This window comes from Pelobates fuscus, chromosome 4, assembly GCF_036172605.1.
Source record: "Pelobates fuscus isolate aPelFus1 chromosome 4, aPelFus1.pri, whole genome shotgun sequence".
In the NCBI taxonomy this organism is placed as follows: Eukaryota; Metazoa; Chordata; class Amphibia; order Anura; family Pelobatidae; genus Pelobates; species Pelobates fuscus.
In genome coordinates, this window is record NC_086320.1 from 293,704,098 (window position 1) to 293,721,247 (window position 17,150).

The following is a 17,150-nucleotide window of genomic DNA, read 5'->3' on the forward strand; positions in this document are numbered from 1 at the left end:
TCTTTCTCCCCCTCCTTCCCTCCCTTGTCACTCTCTTTCTCCCCCTCCTTCGCTCCCTTGTCACTCTCTTTCTCCCACTCCCTCCCTCCCTTGTCACTCTCTTTCTCCCCCTCCCTCCCTTGTCACTCTCTTTCTCCCTCCCTTGTCACTCTCTTTCTCCCTCTCCCCCCCTTGTCACTTTCTTTCTCCCCCTCCCTCCCTCCCTCCCTCCCTTGTCACTTTCTTTCTCCCCTCCCTCCCTTGTCACTTTCTTTCTCCCCTCCCTCCCTTGTCACTCTTTCTCCCCTCCCTCCCTTGTCACTCTTTCTCCCCCTCCCTTGTCACTCTTTCTCCCCCTCCCTTGTCACTCTTTCTCCCCCTCCCTTGTCACTCTTTCTCCCCCTCCCTTGTCACTCTTTCTCCCCCTCCCTCCCTCCCTTGTCACTTTCTTTCTCCCCCTCCACCCCCCCTTGTCACTCTCTTTCTCCCCCTCCCTCCCTTGTCACTCTTTCTCCTCCTCCCTCCCTTGTCACTCTTTCTCCTCCTCCCTCCCTCCCTTGTCACTCTCTTTCTCCCCCTCCTTCCCTCCCTTGTCACTCTCTTTCTCCCCCTCCTTCGCTCCCTTGTCACTCTCTTTCTCCCACTCCCTCCCTCCCTTGTCACTCTCTTTCTCCCCCTCCCTCCCTTGTCACTCTCTTTCTCCCCTCCCTTGTCACTCTCTTTCCCCCCCTCCCTTGTCACTCTCTTTCCCCCCTCCCTTGTCACTCTCTTCCCCCCCCTCCCTTGTCACTCTCTTTCTCCCCCTCCCTCCCTTCCTTGTCACTCTCTTTCTCCCCCTCCCTCCCTTGTCACTCTTTCTCCCCTCCCTCCCTCCCCACTCTCTTTTTTCTCCCCCTCCCTCCCTTGTCACTCTCTTGTTTCTCCCCCTCCCTCCCTTCCTCCTCCCTCCCCTACCTCTGTTGTAGCGTGGCCGAGCCCTGTATGATCCGCGGGTACAGGGAGATTTTGTTTCCTGTACCTGGCCGGACTAAAAGGAAGTGCACACTCAGTGTGCACTTCCTGTTAGTCCGCCGGGTACAGGAGACAGATGCTAGCTGTACCCGCAGACCATGCAGGGCTCGGCCACGCTACAGTGAGGGAGTGACAGGAGGGAGCGCTGAGCACTTCCCTCCTGTCAGCCCCTCTCCTCATGCTGCACCCGGGCGGTGCGCCCTCATGGACGCACCAGCCCGGGCAAAGCTGCAACCGCCTGAGGCTCTCTGCAGAGCGCTCGGGCGGCTGCAGCATGAGGGGGGCCGGCGGAGCTTGGGGGGGATTTCCCCATAACCTGTCCCCCCGCATGATTTGCTGGGGGGGATGTGTCCCCCCCATCCCGCCTGGTTCCTATGCCCATGAAGCTTCCTCCATTCCGTTGATCTTGCACTAATCTTTCCCTTTAAATGAGCCATTCTTTATCATATTGAAAACCAACACCATTATTGGTGATTAGCTTCAAAATTTAACTTTTTTAACTTTTAAGAGCAAAAAAGATAAAGCCTCCATTGCAGCATGTGCTCCATCTTTTGGTAATTAAATGGTAAAAACAAGATATATTTATCATGAATCCCAACAAAGCTTTTCTTTATAATTAGTTCATGAAATGTAAAAAGATAGACCTGTTTTAAACAGGAATAATTATAGCATACATGATCTCCTGTAGTTTTTATTTCCAATGACTGGACATCTTAAAAACGAAACCAATGTTTATTTGTTAGCTTAAACCAACAAATCGTTCTTTTTTTTATTTATTTTTAGAATGGAGTCTACAGAAAAATGTGAAGTGGTTATTCAGCATTTTAACGGCAAATATTTAAAAACACCTCCAGGAGTACCGGGTAAGTGTCAAAATATTTAGTTTGAGTAATATTAATAAATCAGTTGAATGGATTAATTATTTGAGTATCAATGGTCTGACTATTGGACACTTAAAAAAAATTAAAATTCTACAAAGCAGAAACAAACAGCTTGCTTGATATATTTCAGTTAGTGTGATGTTTAGCTGTATATAAAACCCGGTCCAAGGATGTTTTCATATATTTATGTTCCTTGCAGTATTTTTGTGTTTAATAAGCAGAAACAAATGTATTTTGTGGAATTTACCTACTATGTTGAGCTATTGTACGTTAAAAACCAGAGCTCGGTAAAGCAAGGAAGGCAATACGTTTACATTATTAGGAGCAAGCAGGTTTGATGATTGAATGAAATAGGATTAAGAGCTATCACTTAAAAGGATATATTCTATTATTGTTACCCTGTTCTGACCACAGACTGGATGATCACAGTAAGCGAGTGATTGACTCAATTATGCTAAGGCCTCTTAAAGAAATTCACTGAATGGTATTGTTAACCCAAGGGTGTCTTAGAGCACTTGATATGAAATTGATACTGATTGTGAAGTATGTAGAGTATCATTATTTCAAGATGCATGACACGTTAACTTAAAAGGAAAGCATTTTTCTCTATGGTTTATGATTTAAACATATAGTACTTACTGTAAATTTTCTTAATCAGCTTGCCAAGTGTGCTGGTAAAATATAATTTATCGAACAGAGCCGCTAGCCATTCGTCTTGTGTAATAAACATTTTCAATTCTTTTTTTTTTTTTTTTTGAAGATTTTTTTTCATGTAAAAAACACACTTCTTCAGGAAAGCATATCATTTAAACTGTTAGCAGGTTTTCATTCCCCCTCCCCCCCCCCCGACCCTCACCCCCCCATAACTCCTCTAGCAACTTATTTCATTACCCCTACTTATACCCTTTGTGTCACTATACCCAACTCCTTCTAGCATGTAAGCTCATTGAGCAGAGCCCTCAACCTATCTGTTCCTGTGTGTCCATTTGTCTGGTTACAATTACATGTCTGTTAGTCTACCAATTGTCCAGTGCTACGGAATTTGCTGGCACTATATAAATAAAATAAAAAAATAATAATAATGTATTTGAACATGTTAGCTTATACAAACTTTTAATGAAAAATGGTGCAGAAAAATGTGTATTTATCTGATGTATTGACTAAGAGTCAGATGATGCCTTAGAGTCCTCAACACATGTTCATACACTGTGCTTGGAAATAGGTCTATCAGTTGAATTAATTGAAAGAACCCAGTGAATGACATTTACCCTGTGTTGATGACACACAGGGTGTAAACTCCCAGCAGTAAACCTAAACGTGTTATTTTAAACACAAACATCAGGCTAGTAGGATCTATTTTGTTTTCCTGTGCTTGCTTTCTTGCCTTCTTTCTTAAAAATAAAAGTAAGACTACCTTTTTATTCACATATACAGTTTGGATCACATCTGATGTCATAACGTTGTCTGCAGAAATGCATAGGGAAGTCTGAAACTTGTTGCCTATCTATGCTCATTTGCAAATTCAGCAAGGCATCCTGGGAGAATTGTTGATACAAACACATTGACAAACATCATGACTGCCAACAACAACAAAAAATTAAAACCCAGTGGGTTAGTCCTCATAGTCCTATTTAGGGCTTAGTGTCAGTATCTAGGGTGATAACTTTTTTATCCTATACTCGCAAAACTGCTGATCAGTGACTACTTCCTTATGTGCAAGATTACTTGTAATGCCGAATGAAAATATATTTGGCTCTCTGGGAACTCAAGTGCCGGCAACAGCTTGCAAGCACAGTGTGTTAAAATTACTCATTTGGTAAGCGACTGTTCTTTGCACACTGCACAGTTAACATTCATAGAACTGTCGAAACGTTGTCATGAAATACTGAACTCTCACAGATAGAAGCAGGTAGGGTGCACGGGAGATAACGGTGGGTAAACACTATACAGATGCAGTCTGGGAATGGAAGGGTTTATATGAAGTAAATCAATTGCCCAGATTTTTCCTTTTCTGTGGCTAGAGTACAATAGCCATTAGGCTCAAGCATAAAGTGCAGATAAAAAAGTCCTAATTAGCTTTTTAGTGTTTCTATAAGTGACTTTTTGCTTATGTTTTATTAATTTGTACTAACTGCATCTCTACTTGTGTGGATGGAAAACATAATTTATTACAAATACCTAATCACAGAATTACATAAAATATAAAAAAATAAAAATAAAACAGCTTCTGCTAAACCATTAGTTTATATAAATTTTTCATTTTTAATATGACTATTAATCTCTCTGGGTTTTTTAAGTTTCCTTTCAAGGTACATTCTATAGATGTTGTGAGTAGTGTCTACTTGGGACTCATAAGACATTATATCTCCTCTGGTAGCATGTAGCACAATTATGGAATTACATATAAGGAATTTGAGATTGCATCCAGAACTTCATCAGAAAAGGTTGTGTATTTAATTGGATCTAATTCATAAGACTTGTATATTGTTTCATTTTTTTCTTATTTCTGCCTTATGTGGTTTATAAATCAGAATACCATTGAAAGGTGTCTATAGCAGAATATAACAACGTAAACAAACAACATATGGCATATTAACTTTTTAGTATTTTGTTTGTTGATTTTTTCTAAAGTTAAATGGACCCTATAAACACCATCAGGGCCGCCACCAGAAATTTTGGGGCCCCTAACTCAGCTCAGGGTCTGGGGCCCGTCTCAAATCCCGCCCACAAGGCCCGCCTCCAAATCCGCCCACAGGAATACAAACACACACACTGATACAAAAGGACGCAGATACACACAAACACAGATACATACTAACAGACACACATACTGAAACAGACATACACGCATATAGGCATACATACTGACACACACATACTGAGACATACACACATATACACTGGCATACATAGTGACAGACAGACACATACTAACATACATACAGACACACATGCATGAGGACATACAGACACATACATACATACACACTGACATACATACAGACACCGACATACATACACACATACATACACACAGACATACATTCATAATGAGATACAGACATACATACATTCATACTGGCATATATACATACAGACATACTGACAGACATACTGACAGACATACATGCATACATACACTGACATCCATACATACATACACAGACATACATTCATAATGGCATACAGACATACATACATACATTCATATATACAGATATACTGATATACATGCATACCGACATCCATACGTTCATAATGACATGCAGACATACTGACATACAGACACACATTAATACTGGCATACATACATATAGACATACATACATACATACATTCATAATGACATACAGACATACTGACAGACAGACATACATGCATTCATACAGACATACATGCATACAGACACTGACATCCATACACACATACATACATTCATAATGCCATACAGACATACATTCATACTGACATACATGCATATATACAGACATACTGACAGACATACATACATATATACATACTGACATCCATACACACATACACACAGACATACGTTCATAATGACATGCAGACATACATTCATACTGACATACATAATGACATACAGACATACATGCATACATTCATAATGACATACAGACATACTGACAGACATACATACATACTGACATCCATACACACAGACATATGTTCATAATGACATACAGACATTAATTGATACTGGCATACATGCATACATTTATAATGACATACATACAGACATACATGCAAACATACAGACATACATACACACAAACACAGCTCATTTTTCAGCCACCCTCCTGTTTCTTACGTTTTCTTTGCAGGCGGGTGGCTGGGGCTGATAGGAGTTGGAGTGGCTCTCCCTCTTCACTGGAGCGGCTCTCCCTCTTCACTGGCGCTCCTCCCGCGCAGAGTGAGCTGGGAGGAAGTGACCACTTGCTGCGGCTGCGTTTTTTTTTTTTTTTTAAAGGGGCCCGGTCGCGCTATAATACAACCACAGCGCTGACCGGGTCCCTTAAGATATAGGGCCCATCGGGTGGCTCTAAGTGCATGGACCCGATAGGCCCCATTAGCGTGCGGACTCCGGTATAACTGCACCGGCTGCAGTTCCACCGCTACACGTGGGGCTGGGCGGCCGGGCCCCCCCGGGCTGCTGGTCCCCTGACAACCGTCATGGTTGTCACCCCCTGATGGCGGCTCTGAACACCATTACAACTGTGGCTTAATGAAGTGTTTTATGTGTGTAGATCATGCCCATGAAGTCTCACTACTTAATTCCTTGCAATTTAGGAGTTACATCACTTTGTTCATGCAGCCCTAGCCAGACGCATACTTAGGTCATTTGGTACCCATGGGGAATATGTAAGCTGGCACCATCCACTCCCAAAGTTTTAAAATTCTGTGTTTCTGCACAACACCTCTGTGTTTGTATTTCATGATCCTTCTTCTTTGGTTCTCCAAATCCAACTTTCAAAAAAGTGAACCCTTAGCTCATGTTACTTGTTGTGTATCTCTTGACCTCCCCCCTTGCCTCTTGTCTGTTTCTGAACCCTCTTGCCTTTTTTGTTCCCTCACGTACATGTATACATACAGACATGTAATCATACATACAGCTACATACAAACATGGATACACCTACATTTACATACACACAAAACCCATACACAGTTACTACCACATAATCACATACCACCATAACATACATAATCACAAAATTAAACACACAGTATAAATACCTAGAAACATAACCACAAACATACAAACAGTTGCACACAGTCACACAAGTACACTATGTCACATACATTCACACAGATGCACATTCAGAATGTCATATACAGTCATACATAGTCACATACACACAGTCAAATACAGTCAAGCATACAGGCACATAGGCATATATATATATAGGCACATAGTCATATAAACATAGATGCACAGTCAAACACATACACTGTCACAGTCACATGCGCACAGTTGCACAAAGTCTAAAGCACATTCACATGCACACAGTTATACACATAAACTGTAACATACAGCCACATGTACACAGTCCCCGGCACATACACACACAGAGTCACAGGCAGACATTCAGTCACACACAGTTACAGGCATACAAAATACAAGATACAGCACACTCACTAAATTCACTAAACAGTTCAAAGTTCAAAGAATGTAATATTTATTTATTTTTATTTTTTTTAAAATACCTTACCTAGGCAAAAATAATGGAGGTTTAGCTACAATATATGATCATTTCATATGCCCACAATAACACCAATGTACCCCATTTTTGGTCAGTCATATACTAGCTATATAATGATGGTGCTTATGAGATTAATCCACTTTCTTGGGAAATCCTTCTTCCTGGGACTCTCTGCAGTGCAAGGTTAAAAGGGGGCCTAGAATGAGGCACCTGTGACGGGAAGAGGTGCAAAACTTGGGAGTATGCCGCTATAGCGTTCCTTTAAAAACATTCTATCATCAATCAGTTTTTTTTAAAAAAAGGACATTGTATTTGGAATTAATGTTTTTCACAATGTAGCCTCAGAGAATTCAAACACAAACACACAGAGGTGCTTAAAACGAAAGATTCTCAACAGATTGATTGAAGTACATAAGCATTTGTAAACTTAGCTAGGGACAATGTCTTTATCCTATATACTTATCTTCCAATCAATGTTACTGATAGCTAATGGTGATACTGAAGACAGGCTTGGGTATAGATTGTGCAATGCCTCATTAAATCCTGGATGAGTTTGATAAAGTCTTCTCTCTTTGTGACTGTATGATCATCATTCTTTAAAATCCAGCACTTAATTGGCTCTATTTTGTTACTCTTTTCCCCAGTAAAACTATTTAGAAGCCCTATATTTGCTATGTGATATGCTGCAGGGTTCATGTGAGTGCAACTGGTGAGAAATTTAAAAAGTAACTATGCAATTTTATTAATGCAATATGTGTGGCATATATCTCTTTGCCCAGGGCACTGCCAATAGCCAACACTGCTATTCAGGCTCAGCATCATTACTTATAATAATGCAGCAATACACTGGAAGACGTAAACTGTTTTAAATCCTAAATGCTAGGAAAATAATTTTGACAGCTAGTGTAAAATGAATATTTAACAATGTTAAAATATTAAAATACGCTAAAGTTTAAAACCTCGTGATTAATATTTCAATATATATGAGCATATATATATATATATATATATATATATAGACAGACAGAACTTTCAAAACTATTGTTAAACATAAACACTTAAAAGACAACTAAAGTATCACAACATTCTTATGATTTTTTTCCCTCATAACTCTAAGTAGGTAATAATAAGCACATCACTATTAAAATATTATTACAAGCAGAGGTCAAAGTATGAACACTGACAACGACTTAAGCAGATGAGTATCCTCAATATCATCTAAGCGTTTCTTCCATATTGTGTGGAATATCTTAATGTAGTGGAGCATGTTACTTGAAGTCTCAATCAAATCATAGACTTGAAATCAAGGCAATTTACTAAATGGATAAGCTTCTGCCAGGATAGACGACATGGTCACATTATATAATTTGTCTATCATTCATGTTATATTTCTGTCTTATAAAGGCACAATATTTTTTAGAATAGAAGCTGATTATTATAAAAATAGTTATATAATTGTGCAGGACAAAAGAAGAATCAGGTCCATTAAACTCAACCTTTCAAACATCTCTATTATTGCTGTTAATCCAAATCACTTGTTAATCAAAGAGCAGGAACTGCACTCCTCCAAAAGAGCCAAATGAGATGTGGAAAGCCGACTTAGTAATCACAAAAAAGTATGCATATTTATTTGGCAAAGGGAGCAGACCAATATTTTGACCCACTAATCGACTCGGATGCATTTGTCGAAACGTTGCTCTACTTACTTTGTCCAAATACATTTGCCTACTTTTGAGTCTTGGTGTACCCAAACCTCTTTTTTGGATTAGTTAATCCAAATCATGTGTTACCAGAGCCAGTTTTTGAAACTTTTCAAAGTATATTAAGAGAACTGGTATTTCTAGAATCCACTAAATTTCACTTGGCATTTTATATTTCTAATGTTATTCATTTTCTAACATGACTGTTCTTTTAAACATAATCATGTTGTTTCACTAGACATTGATTCTAAAATGACTGGCATTGCAAAGCCATGCACATACAAACTTTGATTGTCCTGTCTACATAGAGCCCTTTAGACAGTTGGACTGGACGGTGAAGATTTTTTTGTGTGTGCAGTTTGTTCTTATTTTTTCTGCCTTTTAGGATTTACGTAGGTTTTTATTGTATTACAGTTGTGTTATGATATATGAGGGTGGTTATGCTATTTTGTAGAGCAAAGAAACAAGATTAAAGAAGAAATGATCTTTATTTTTTTTTATTATTTGTCCACTCTTACTATTAAATGCTAGTATGAAGGAAGCACACTGCCCTCCATTCATATTGACACCTTTGAACTGTAACCCCACAATTTAAACCTTTTCAAGTAGCAAATATTACATGTTCCATTGTTTCAAAAGTCCAAAAGTAAGAATCTGCCTGTTTTGTTCTAGCACCCCTCTAATATGTAAAACAATATTGCCTTGTAGCCTCATGAAGACTTAAAGGACCACTATAGGCACCCAGACAACTTCAGCTTAATGAAGTGGTCTGGGTGCCAGGTCCCTCTAGAATTAACCCTTTCTGCTGTAAACATAGCAGTTTTAGAGAAACTGCTATGTTTACTTTAGGGTTAATCCAGCCTCTAGTGGCTGTCTCATTGACAGCCGCTAGAGGCGCTTCCGCACTTCTCACTGTGATTTTCACAGTGAGAAGACGCCAGCGTCCATAGGAAAGCATTCAGCCGATGACGGGAAAGGAGGAGGAGAGTGCATGCGCATTCAGCCTATGACGGGAAAGGAGGAGGAGACTCCCCAGCTCCGAGGGAGCCTGGCGCTGGAAAAAAGTTAACCCCTTCCTCCCCCCAGAGCCCAGCGGGAGGGTGACCCTGTGGGTGAGGGCACCTTTAGGGCACTATAGTGCCAGGAAAACGAGTATGTTTTCCTGGCACTATAGTGGTCCTTTAATGACCTGTAATGTCAGTAATGTTTTACATTGTTCCACTATTCTTCGAATATTCGTTTAAAAGGGAATAAAGCAAGCACATGTTTATTGCATGATAATGCATACACATCCCAAGAAACTGTATATTGAAGTATCTCTGTTGTATTGACATCTGACTTAGAAAACATTTTCTTTCTGTCATATCTCTTGTAGCTTATCTGATTTCATCGTTTATCATACTAGTCACATAAATGAAAAGCAGAAGAGAATATGATATGATTTGCAACAGACAATAAACACTTTGTTTGACAGACTGACAGCTGCACAAATATAATGTAGTTCCAAAGTCAAAAAAATGAAACCATTAGAGAACAGTATTAGTCAAACCACACTTGCACAAAGTCTTTTATATATTCCGCGGTTTGTGGAATTACAGTGTTTAAATGACTAGAATGCATTTTAGTTACACTAAGATTCCCACTGTGTATTTTACTTCGATGTAACCAGACCTACCCTGTCATTTTCTGTGTGATGGTATCTTGATGTTAAAAGCAACCTTTACTGACTTGCAGTAAATTATCTTTATTTAACAGAAAATGATTTGAAATACAATGTAAATACAAAAAAAAATCCTCATCTACCTTGGTTTGTACAGAATTGCATGTTAAGTGGAGTTTATGTGAAATTTATCACCTGGTCATGGTTTAAAGAAAAAGTGAGCAATGCGTATACTTCAATATATACAACAATTTGTGGATATTGTTTAAAGCGGCGTTTTCCAATTGGTGATCTGTGGAACCCGAACAAAATTGGGGTTCTGCGGCGATTTGCCCGTTGGGTTGTGCATTTAGGGCCATCCGCATGGTTTCACTAAACAGGAGTCCGGTCTGGCACCGAGGCCGTCTAAGACCGCGACCGGACCCCTGTTGTATGGGATGCTGGGAGGAAGTGACAGCACTGCTAATTGAAAGGTTTATGCAACAGGGCAAAATTTGGGGCGGTTTTTTGGGGTGAGGGGAGAGGAAAGAGGGAGGGGGTCCACAATCTTTATACACTTTGTCAAAGGGTTCCACGTGAAAAATTAATTGGGAACCCCTGGTTTAAAGGAACACTTTAGTGTTAGGAATTCAAGAATGCAAACAGTGAAGAGTCCCTGCTTTCCTGTGATTTTCTGTGGGGTTTTCCTCCATGCGGGATGTCCTTTGCATGAGGACATCCAGCATCATTTCAACATGAAACTGCAAGAAGCGCCTCTAGTGGTTGTCTTTTAGCCCCATGAGGCAGTCTTAGCAGTTTCTCTAAAACCTCAATGTTTTACATTGCAAGGCTAAGGCTGACAGGGACATTGCAATGAGATGAAGTGGTCTGGGTGCCTTTAGTGACCCTTTAAATTCTGTGGCATTTCAATTGCTACTTATGTATTTTGTGAATATGTATATTTAGCTAAATTTTCATTAAACATGTTTATGAGGGCACAGATTAAATCAGCAAAATAAAATTTCGGAATCAGTATAATTTATATTAAGACTAAATGAATACACTATGATAGTGATGATGATTCACATGATGAAAAAAACAAAAACAAAACTTATTTTTAATGTAAATGCTACACCGAGTGAGATGAGGTGTAAGGTCTCACAAGGCAAGTAATAGCAGTCAAATTAACCTTTTAAGTGAAGTGAAGAGCACTGGAAGAGAAAATAAAATAGAAATATATGCTCGTGTCTGTGGGCTTCATAGTTACATAGGCTGAAAAGAGACATGTGTCCATCAAGTTCAGCCTTTCTCACATTTGTTTTTTTGCTGTTGATCCAAAAGAAGGCAAAAAAATGGATTCTGATAAAACCACTTCTTCAGGCAGAGAATTCCATATCCTTATTGTTCTTATGGTAAAAAAAAAAACCTTCCTTTGCCTTAGACTAAATCTTATTTCTTCCAGTCTAAACGCATGACCTCGTGTCCTATGTATAGTCCAGTTTGTGAATAGATTTCCAGATAAAGGTTTGTATTGGCCACGAATATATTTGTATAATGTTATCATATCCCCTCTGAGGTGACATTTTTCTAAACGAAAGAGGTTTAAATTTGTTAACCTTTCTTCATAGCTAAAATGTTCCATTCCTTTAATTAATTTTGCAGCCAGCCACTGCACTTTTTCTAGTGTTATAATATCCTTCTTTAGAACAGGTGCCCAAAATTGCACATCATATTCAAGATGTAGTCTTACCAGCAATTTATAAAGAGGTAAAATGATATTCTCATCCCAAAAAGAATGCCCCTTTTAAATTCATGACAATACCTTACAGGCCTTAGCCACGGCTGATTGACATTGTACATTGTTGCACAGTTTGTTGTCTATAAAAATTCCCAAGTCCTTCTCGTGTGTGGTTATCGCTAATTTTCTTCCATTAAGGGTATAAGTTGCTTGTGCATTCTTGATGCCGAAGTGCATAACTTTGCATTTTTCTACATTAAATTTAATCTGTCATTTGAGTGCCCAGTCTTCAAGTCTATCTAAATCCCTCTGCAGCAAAGTAATATCTTGCTCACATTGTATTACTTTACAGAGTTTTGTGTCATCTGCAAACACTGAAACATGATGTGGTGAAAGTAACCTCGCCATAGGCTCCTGGAGGGGCCTGCTGGCCAGCCTCTTGCCAAAAGACTATGGGCCCTTTAAAAGTGTATGTGATTTATGTACTTTTGTACTCCAGAAAGAGAGACCGACCATTAGCACTGATTTCATGGAACTGTTTTGGGCATAGGACCATGTGCACAGTCTGTCAAATAAATGACTTCCAGGAAATTCCTGAACCCCTGAACTGATCTGGGTGATTTTTGGATATGTTGATCACCCAGATCAGGGCTTTCGGGCAATGTAACTTTTGGGGGGGGGGGGGGGAAGGTGGGGTTGAGTTGCGTGTTTTAAGGTATTTTGGGGGTTTTATAAAAATTTGTGTTTTTCTGCATTGAGATAATTGAGTTAGTACAGTCCATGACTCAATTATTTCCCAGGTACAGATGAGGTATTATCTGATTATGTATGGGAGTGTCCTGGACCTGAGAGCCAATGTGGTTGTGTAATTGTTTATGCTGTGGTTTACTCTCAGATCCAGGGGGGAGTGCCCCTTGCATGGGGACTTGCATATAAAGCCAGTTACGGCTCCCATTAAAAGTGTTCCTGCTTACCCTCAACATAGAGCCTCGTCTCTGTCTACCCTGGGGATTGCTATATCACTATACTCCTCTGGGTTATAATCAATGCCCTTGTAAGAGCAGCCTGCTACACTCTCTGGAGTAGGAGAGGTCTGCCCACTGGAAGCTGGATCCTGGTCTTGGGTCCAGGGTGGGTGGAGTGGGGACTACAGTGCTGATGGTGTCTGGTACAGTGCTTGTGGTACTCAGTAAGCACTAGGAAGCAGCGATTGACATAGGCACCCAGTCGGGGTGCGAGGCGGGCCACCACACATGACTTTCAATGCTTTTTTCAAGATCATTTATAAACATGTTAAAAAGAAGTCACCTCTGCCAGCTTGAAAATTTACCATTAATGACAACTCTCTCTACCATATTTTTAAGCCGATGTTCTACGCAAGAACAAGAATTTTCATCTAGACTGATTTCTTTAACCCCTTAAGGACACATGACATGTGTGACATGTCATGATTCCCTTTTATTCCAGAAGTTTGGTCTTTAAGGGGTTAAGTTTGAACACTAATCTATTGTGGGGAACTGTATCAAATGCCTTGGCAAAATCCAAATAGATCATATCCACTGCAAGACACTGATCTATACTTCTACTTACTTCTTCATAGAATGCAATCAAGTTAGTTTGACATGACCTGTGCTTCATAAAACCATGCTGATTTTTGCTGATAACCATGTTCTTCTCAAATAATTCTTACATATTATCCCTTAATAACCTTTAAAATACTTTCCCAGCCTCAGACGTTAAGCTCACATGTCTATAATTTCCAGGCAAATATTTCAAACCCTTTTTTAATATAGGAACCACCTTCCTGAAAGAAAATAATCTTGGAAGATTAAAAACAGAGGTTCACTTATTTCCACACTTAGTTCCTTAAGAACTTGTGGATGAATACTGTCAGGCCCTGGAGCTTTGTTTATATTAACTTTCTTTAGTTGCTTCAGAACCTTGTCTTGAGTTAGCAAATTACATTTTTTCTGCATTTTTGCAGCTACATTTGCATATCTATTGCCATAGGTTTTTCCTTAATATATACAGAGAAGAAATATTTATTTAAACTTTTAGCCTTCAGCATACAATAAGAAAAAAAAATCACCTCCCAGTAAACTCCAATTATTAATTAACTTGACGACCAATACTATATCAATAATTCAAGCAATACTGTCTAAAAATATCCTTAACATACATTATGCTTTGTTTTACAAGTTTAACTAGAATTTAATGTTTCCTTTCATACTGCTTTAATCGCTGCTATGTAACGGGTTATGTTCATGTGCAATGGTTAAATGAAATCTATTGTGATTTATATGATTATTAAATATTATTTTTATCATGACATTAATTGTGTTGCCTATAGTACAGTATAACAGAGTAATCATCTGAGTTGGTTGTATTGTTTTTACTATTTTCACTGTTTCATTGTTCTGAAATCTTTATGCTCAATTACCAATTTTATCTATAAACATCTCTCTAGCGGTTTTACCTTCTTAATGGAATCACTAAATGTGGAATGACATAAACCTACTCGCAGACATGAGTTTCTAATAAGGAACTTAGAATTAAAAAAAAAAAAATTTTTACCATTAAATGACCATAATTATTGGTGGTCAAGCAGGCTATGAGGGGAGGGTTTAGTGTTGCATAGGAAACCTGGTACAGATAGTTCTGATAACCTCACTTTATAACTCACAGGTTTTAAGGGAAATCCTTGATTATTGTAATTCTAAATAGAAAAAAATATGCTTTTATAGTGGAAAACATTTCCACAAAATTGCATTCTCCTGACATATGGTGGCAGTACAATAGAGATGTACTCTTCCCTCGGGACAAGCATCTGAAATAAATAATTAACATAAAAAGTCCCTCCCCTTACCAGGTATAAGAGACCCAACCAGCCCAGGGACCTCAGTTCTCTTTCTTGTTCCAACAGGAACGGACGGCATCTGGAATGTGGACGGTTAGGCACATGGGTTGCTGCCAGGGGGATCCGGTCTGATAGCCTCCCGGGTGGAGAGCTGAATGGCCAAGAAAACACCCTGCAGTCTTACAGAGCAGGTATGTAAGCCTGCTTTTATGCCGCGTGTGGTCACCGGCAAAGCAGGGAGGCGGTCTCTAGTGGCAGCTAATCACTGTCCGTTGGAGACGCATGCGCACAGTGGTGGAATGCACGCCCTGGTGGTTATGCGTTCCACCGGAGTTCCGACCGGTGTGCGGTCTGAACTCCCCGAAATGGTGCCAAATTTCAAGCGGATCTGCCTAGGTATGCTGTGCAGATCTTCCTGTCAGCATGGATGCTCAACAGTGAAGGTCTCCCGTGTCACCAGCCCCCCCACACGGGTCAGGGGGTTTTAAAGGTATGATTCTTTAGAGTCTCATCTTTAAAGCTCTCTATTTTTTATTCATTTATTCTTTTGTATTGTTTCTACAAAATGTATTACAGTCTAGTCCTGTCTAAAAGCAGTTCCAAGTTAATGCTCTACTCCTTTACCAGATGGTTTTAAAAGGAAAAGGATACCGGATATAAAATTTAGAGGTTCAAGGCAAGTTTCCTTGTCTCCTCCTACTGGTCGAAGTTAAAGTACCAGGCCCTTTTTTTCTGCCATGGTCTCCCTATTACGTAAGGTGTGATATAAAGGATTCCAACTTCCCAAGTTTATCAAGGGGTAATCTCCCGGTTGTTGCTAGTCCAAAAACCAGACATGTCTTTTCGTCCAGTCTTGGATCTAAAAAACCTGAACAAACTCGTTCCTTACCAACATGTCAGAATGGTGACTATAGCGTCTGTCACTCGTTTCCTTCAAAAAGGAGATTTCATAGCAAGATCTAAAAGATGCCTACCTGCTTATTCCTATGGATGTGAAATCAAGAATATACCTGAGGATTGCTATATGGAAAGTGAAAAGGGTCCATCAATTCCAATTCAGAGACCTTCCATTCGGGTTTGCTTTAGCACCCAGGAATTTACATTGGTCCTCACTCCTGTCTCAGTTTTGTTAAGGATGCAACCAATCACAGTAAATGAATCGCTATAGAATCAGATATGTCCTATACGCTAGGAATCCTGGAAGAACATGCTTGGATTATCAACCTAGAAAATTCACACCTTACCCTTACGAGGTCTATCCTGTTTCTAGGGTTTTGATCAAGTCAGAGACGGTCGGTTCATCTCACAAGAGGAAAGTGAATGACGATAAAGATTTTGATGATATACCTTCTTCGGATGACAGTATGTTCGGTAAGAATGCCATGCAGGTTTTCGGTCATCTGACCTCTACAATCCCAGCAGTAGATTGGGCCATAGCAGTTTCAAGGCCCTTACAGTGGATAATGTTTGTCCATTGGTCAAAGAAGGAAGAAGACTTGAATGCTTTATTGAGTATATCAGATCATACAGAAGTAAAGTTCTCTTTTTGGCTAGTGGGAAAATCCATTTCAGAAGGCCTGTCTTTTCGTCACGAATCTTGGATCATGATTTCTACAGACGCTTCAAATACTGGTTGGGGTGCTCACCTCCTGTATCGCTTATAAACAAGGTGTTTGGTTGAAATAGGAAACTAAGGAATCTTCAAAGTTCTAAGAGTTGTTGGCAGTTATCTATGCTCTTCAACAGTTCAAGGATTTCATTGTAAGAAAAGCGGTAAAGATACAGTTGGACAATCAGACTACGGTCTCCTACCTAAACGTAAAAGGCGGTGCAAAAGTAAAAATGTATATTTCCTTTGCTCAAAGATTATGTCCTGGGCTCAAAGTCATCTAGACTACATTTCCGCCATTCACAGTCAAGGTGTAGACCGAGGTAGCGGACAATTTAAGCAGATCAAAATGGTCCCAGAACAAGTGGTCTCTTAATCCACACATTTTTGTTCGTCTGGTGAAGATATTCAGGCTGCCAGTCTTAGACCTTATGGCAAGAAGATCAAATGCAAAAGTAGGATTGTTTGCCTCCCTCTTCTAGGTAGACAAGCCGCTGGTAATGGATGGTCTT

The 17,150-nt window shown here is 39.6% G+C and overlaps 1 protein-coding gene across 1 annotated transcript in view; it reads left to right on the forward strand.

Moving 5' to 3' along the window:
* The window catches only part of RBMS3 (RNA binding motif single stranded interacting protein 3), a 616,946-nt gene that overhangs the window by 500,075 nt on the left and 99,721 nt on the right, over positions 1-17,150 (forward strand). Inside the window, exon 6 of the mRNA XM_063452213.1 lies at positions 1,774-1,853. Within this exon, the coding sequence (XP_063308283.1) occupies positions 1,774-1,853 (80 nt within the window). The remainder of the gene's footprint in view (positions 1-1,773; positions 1,854-17,150) is intronic.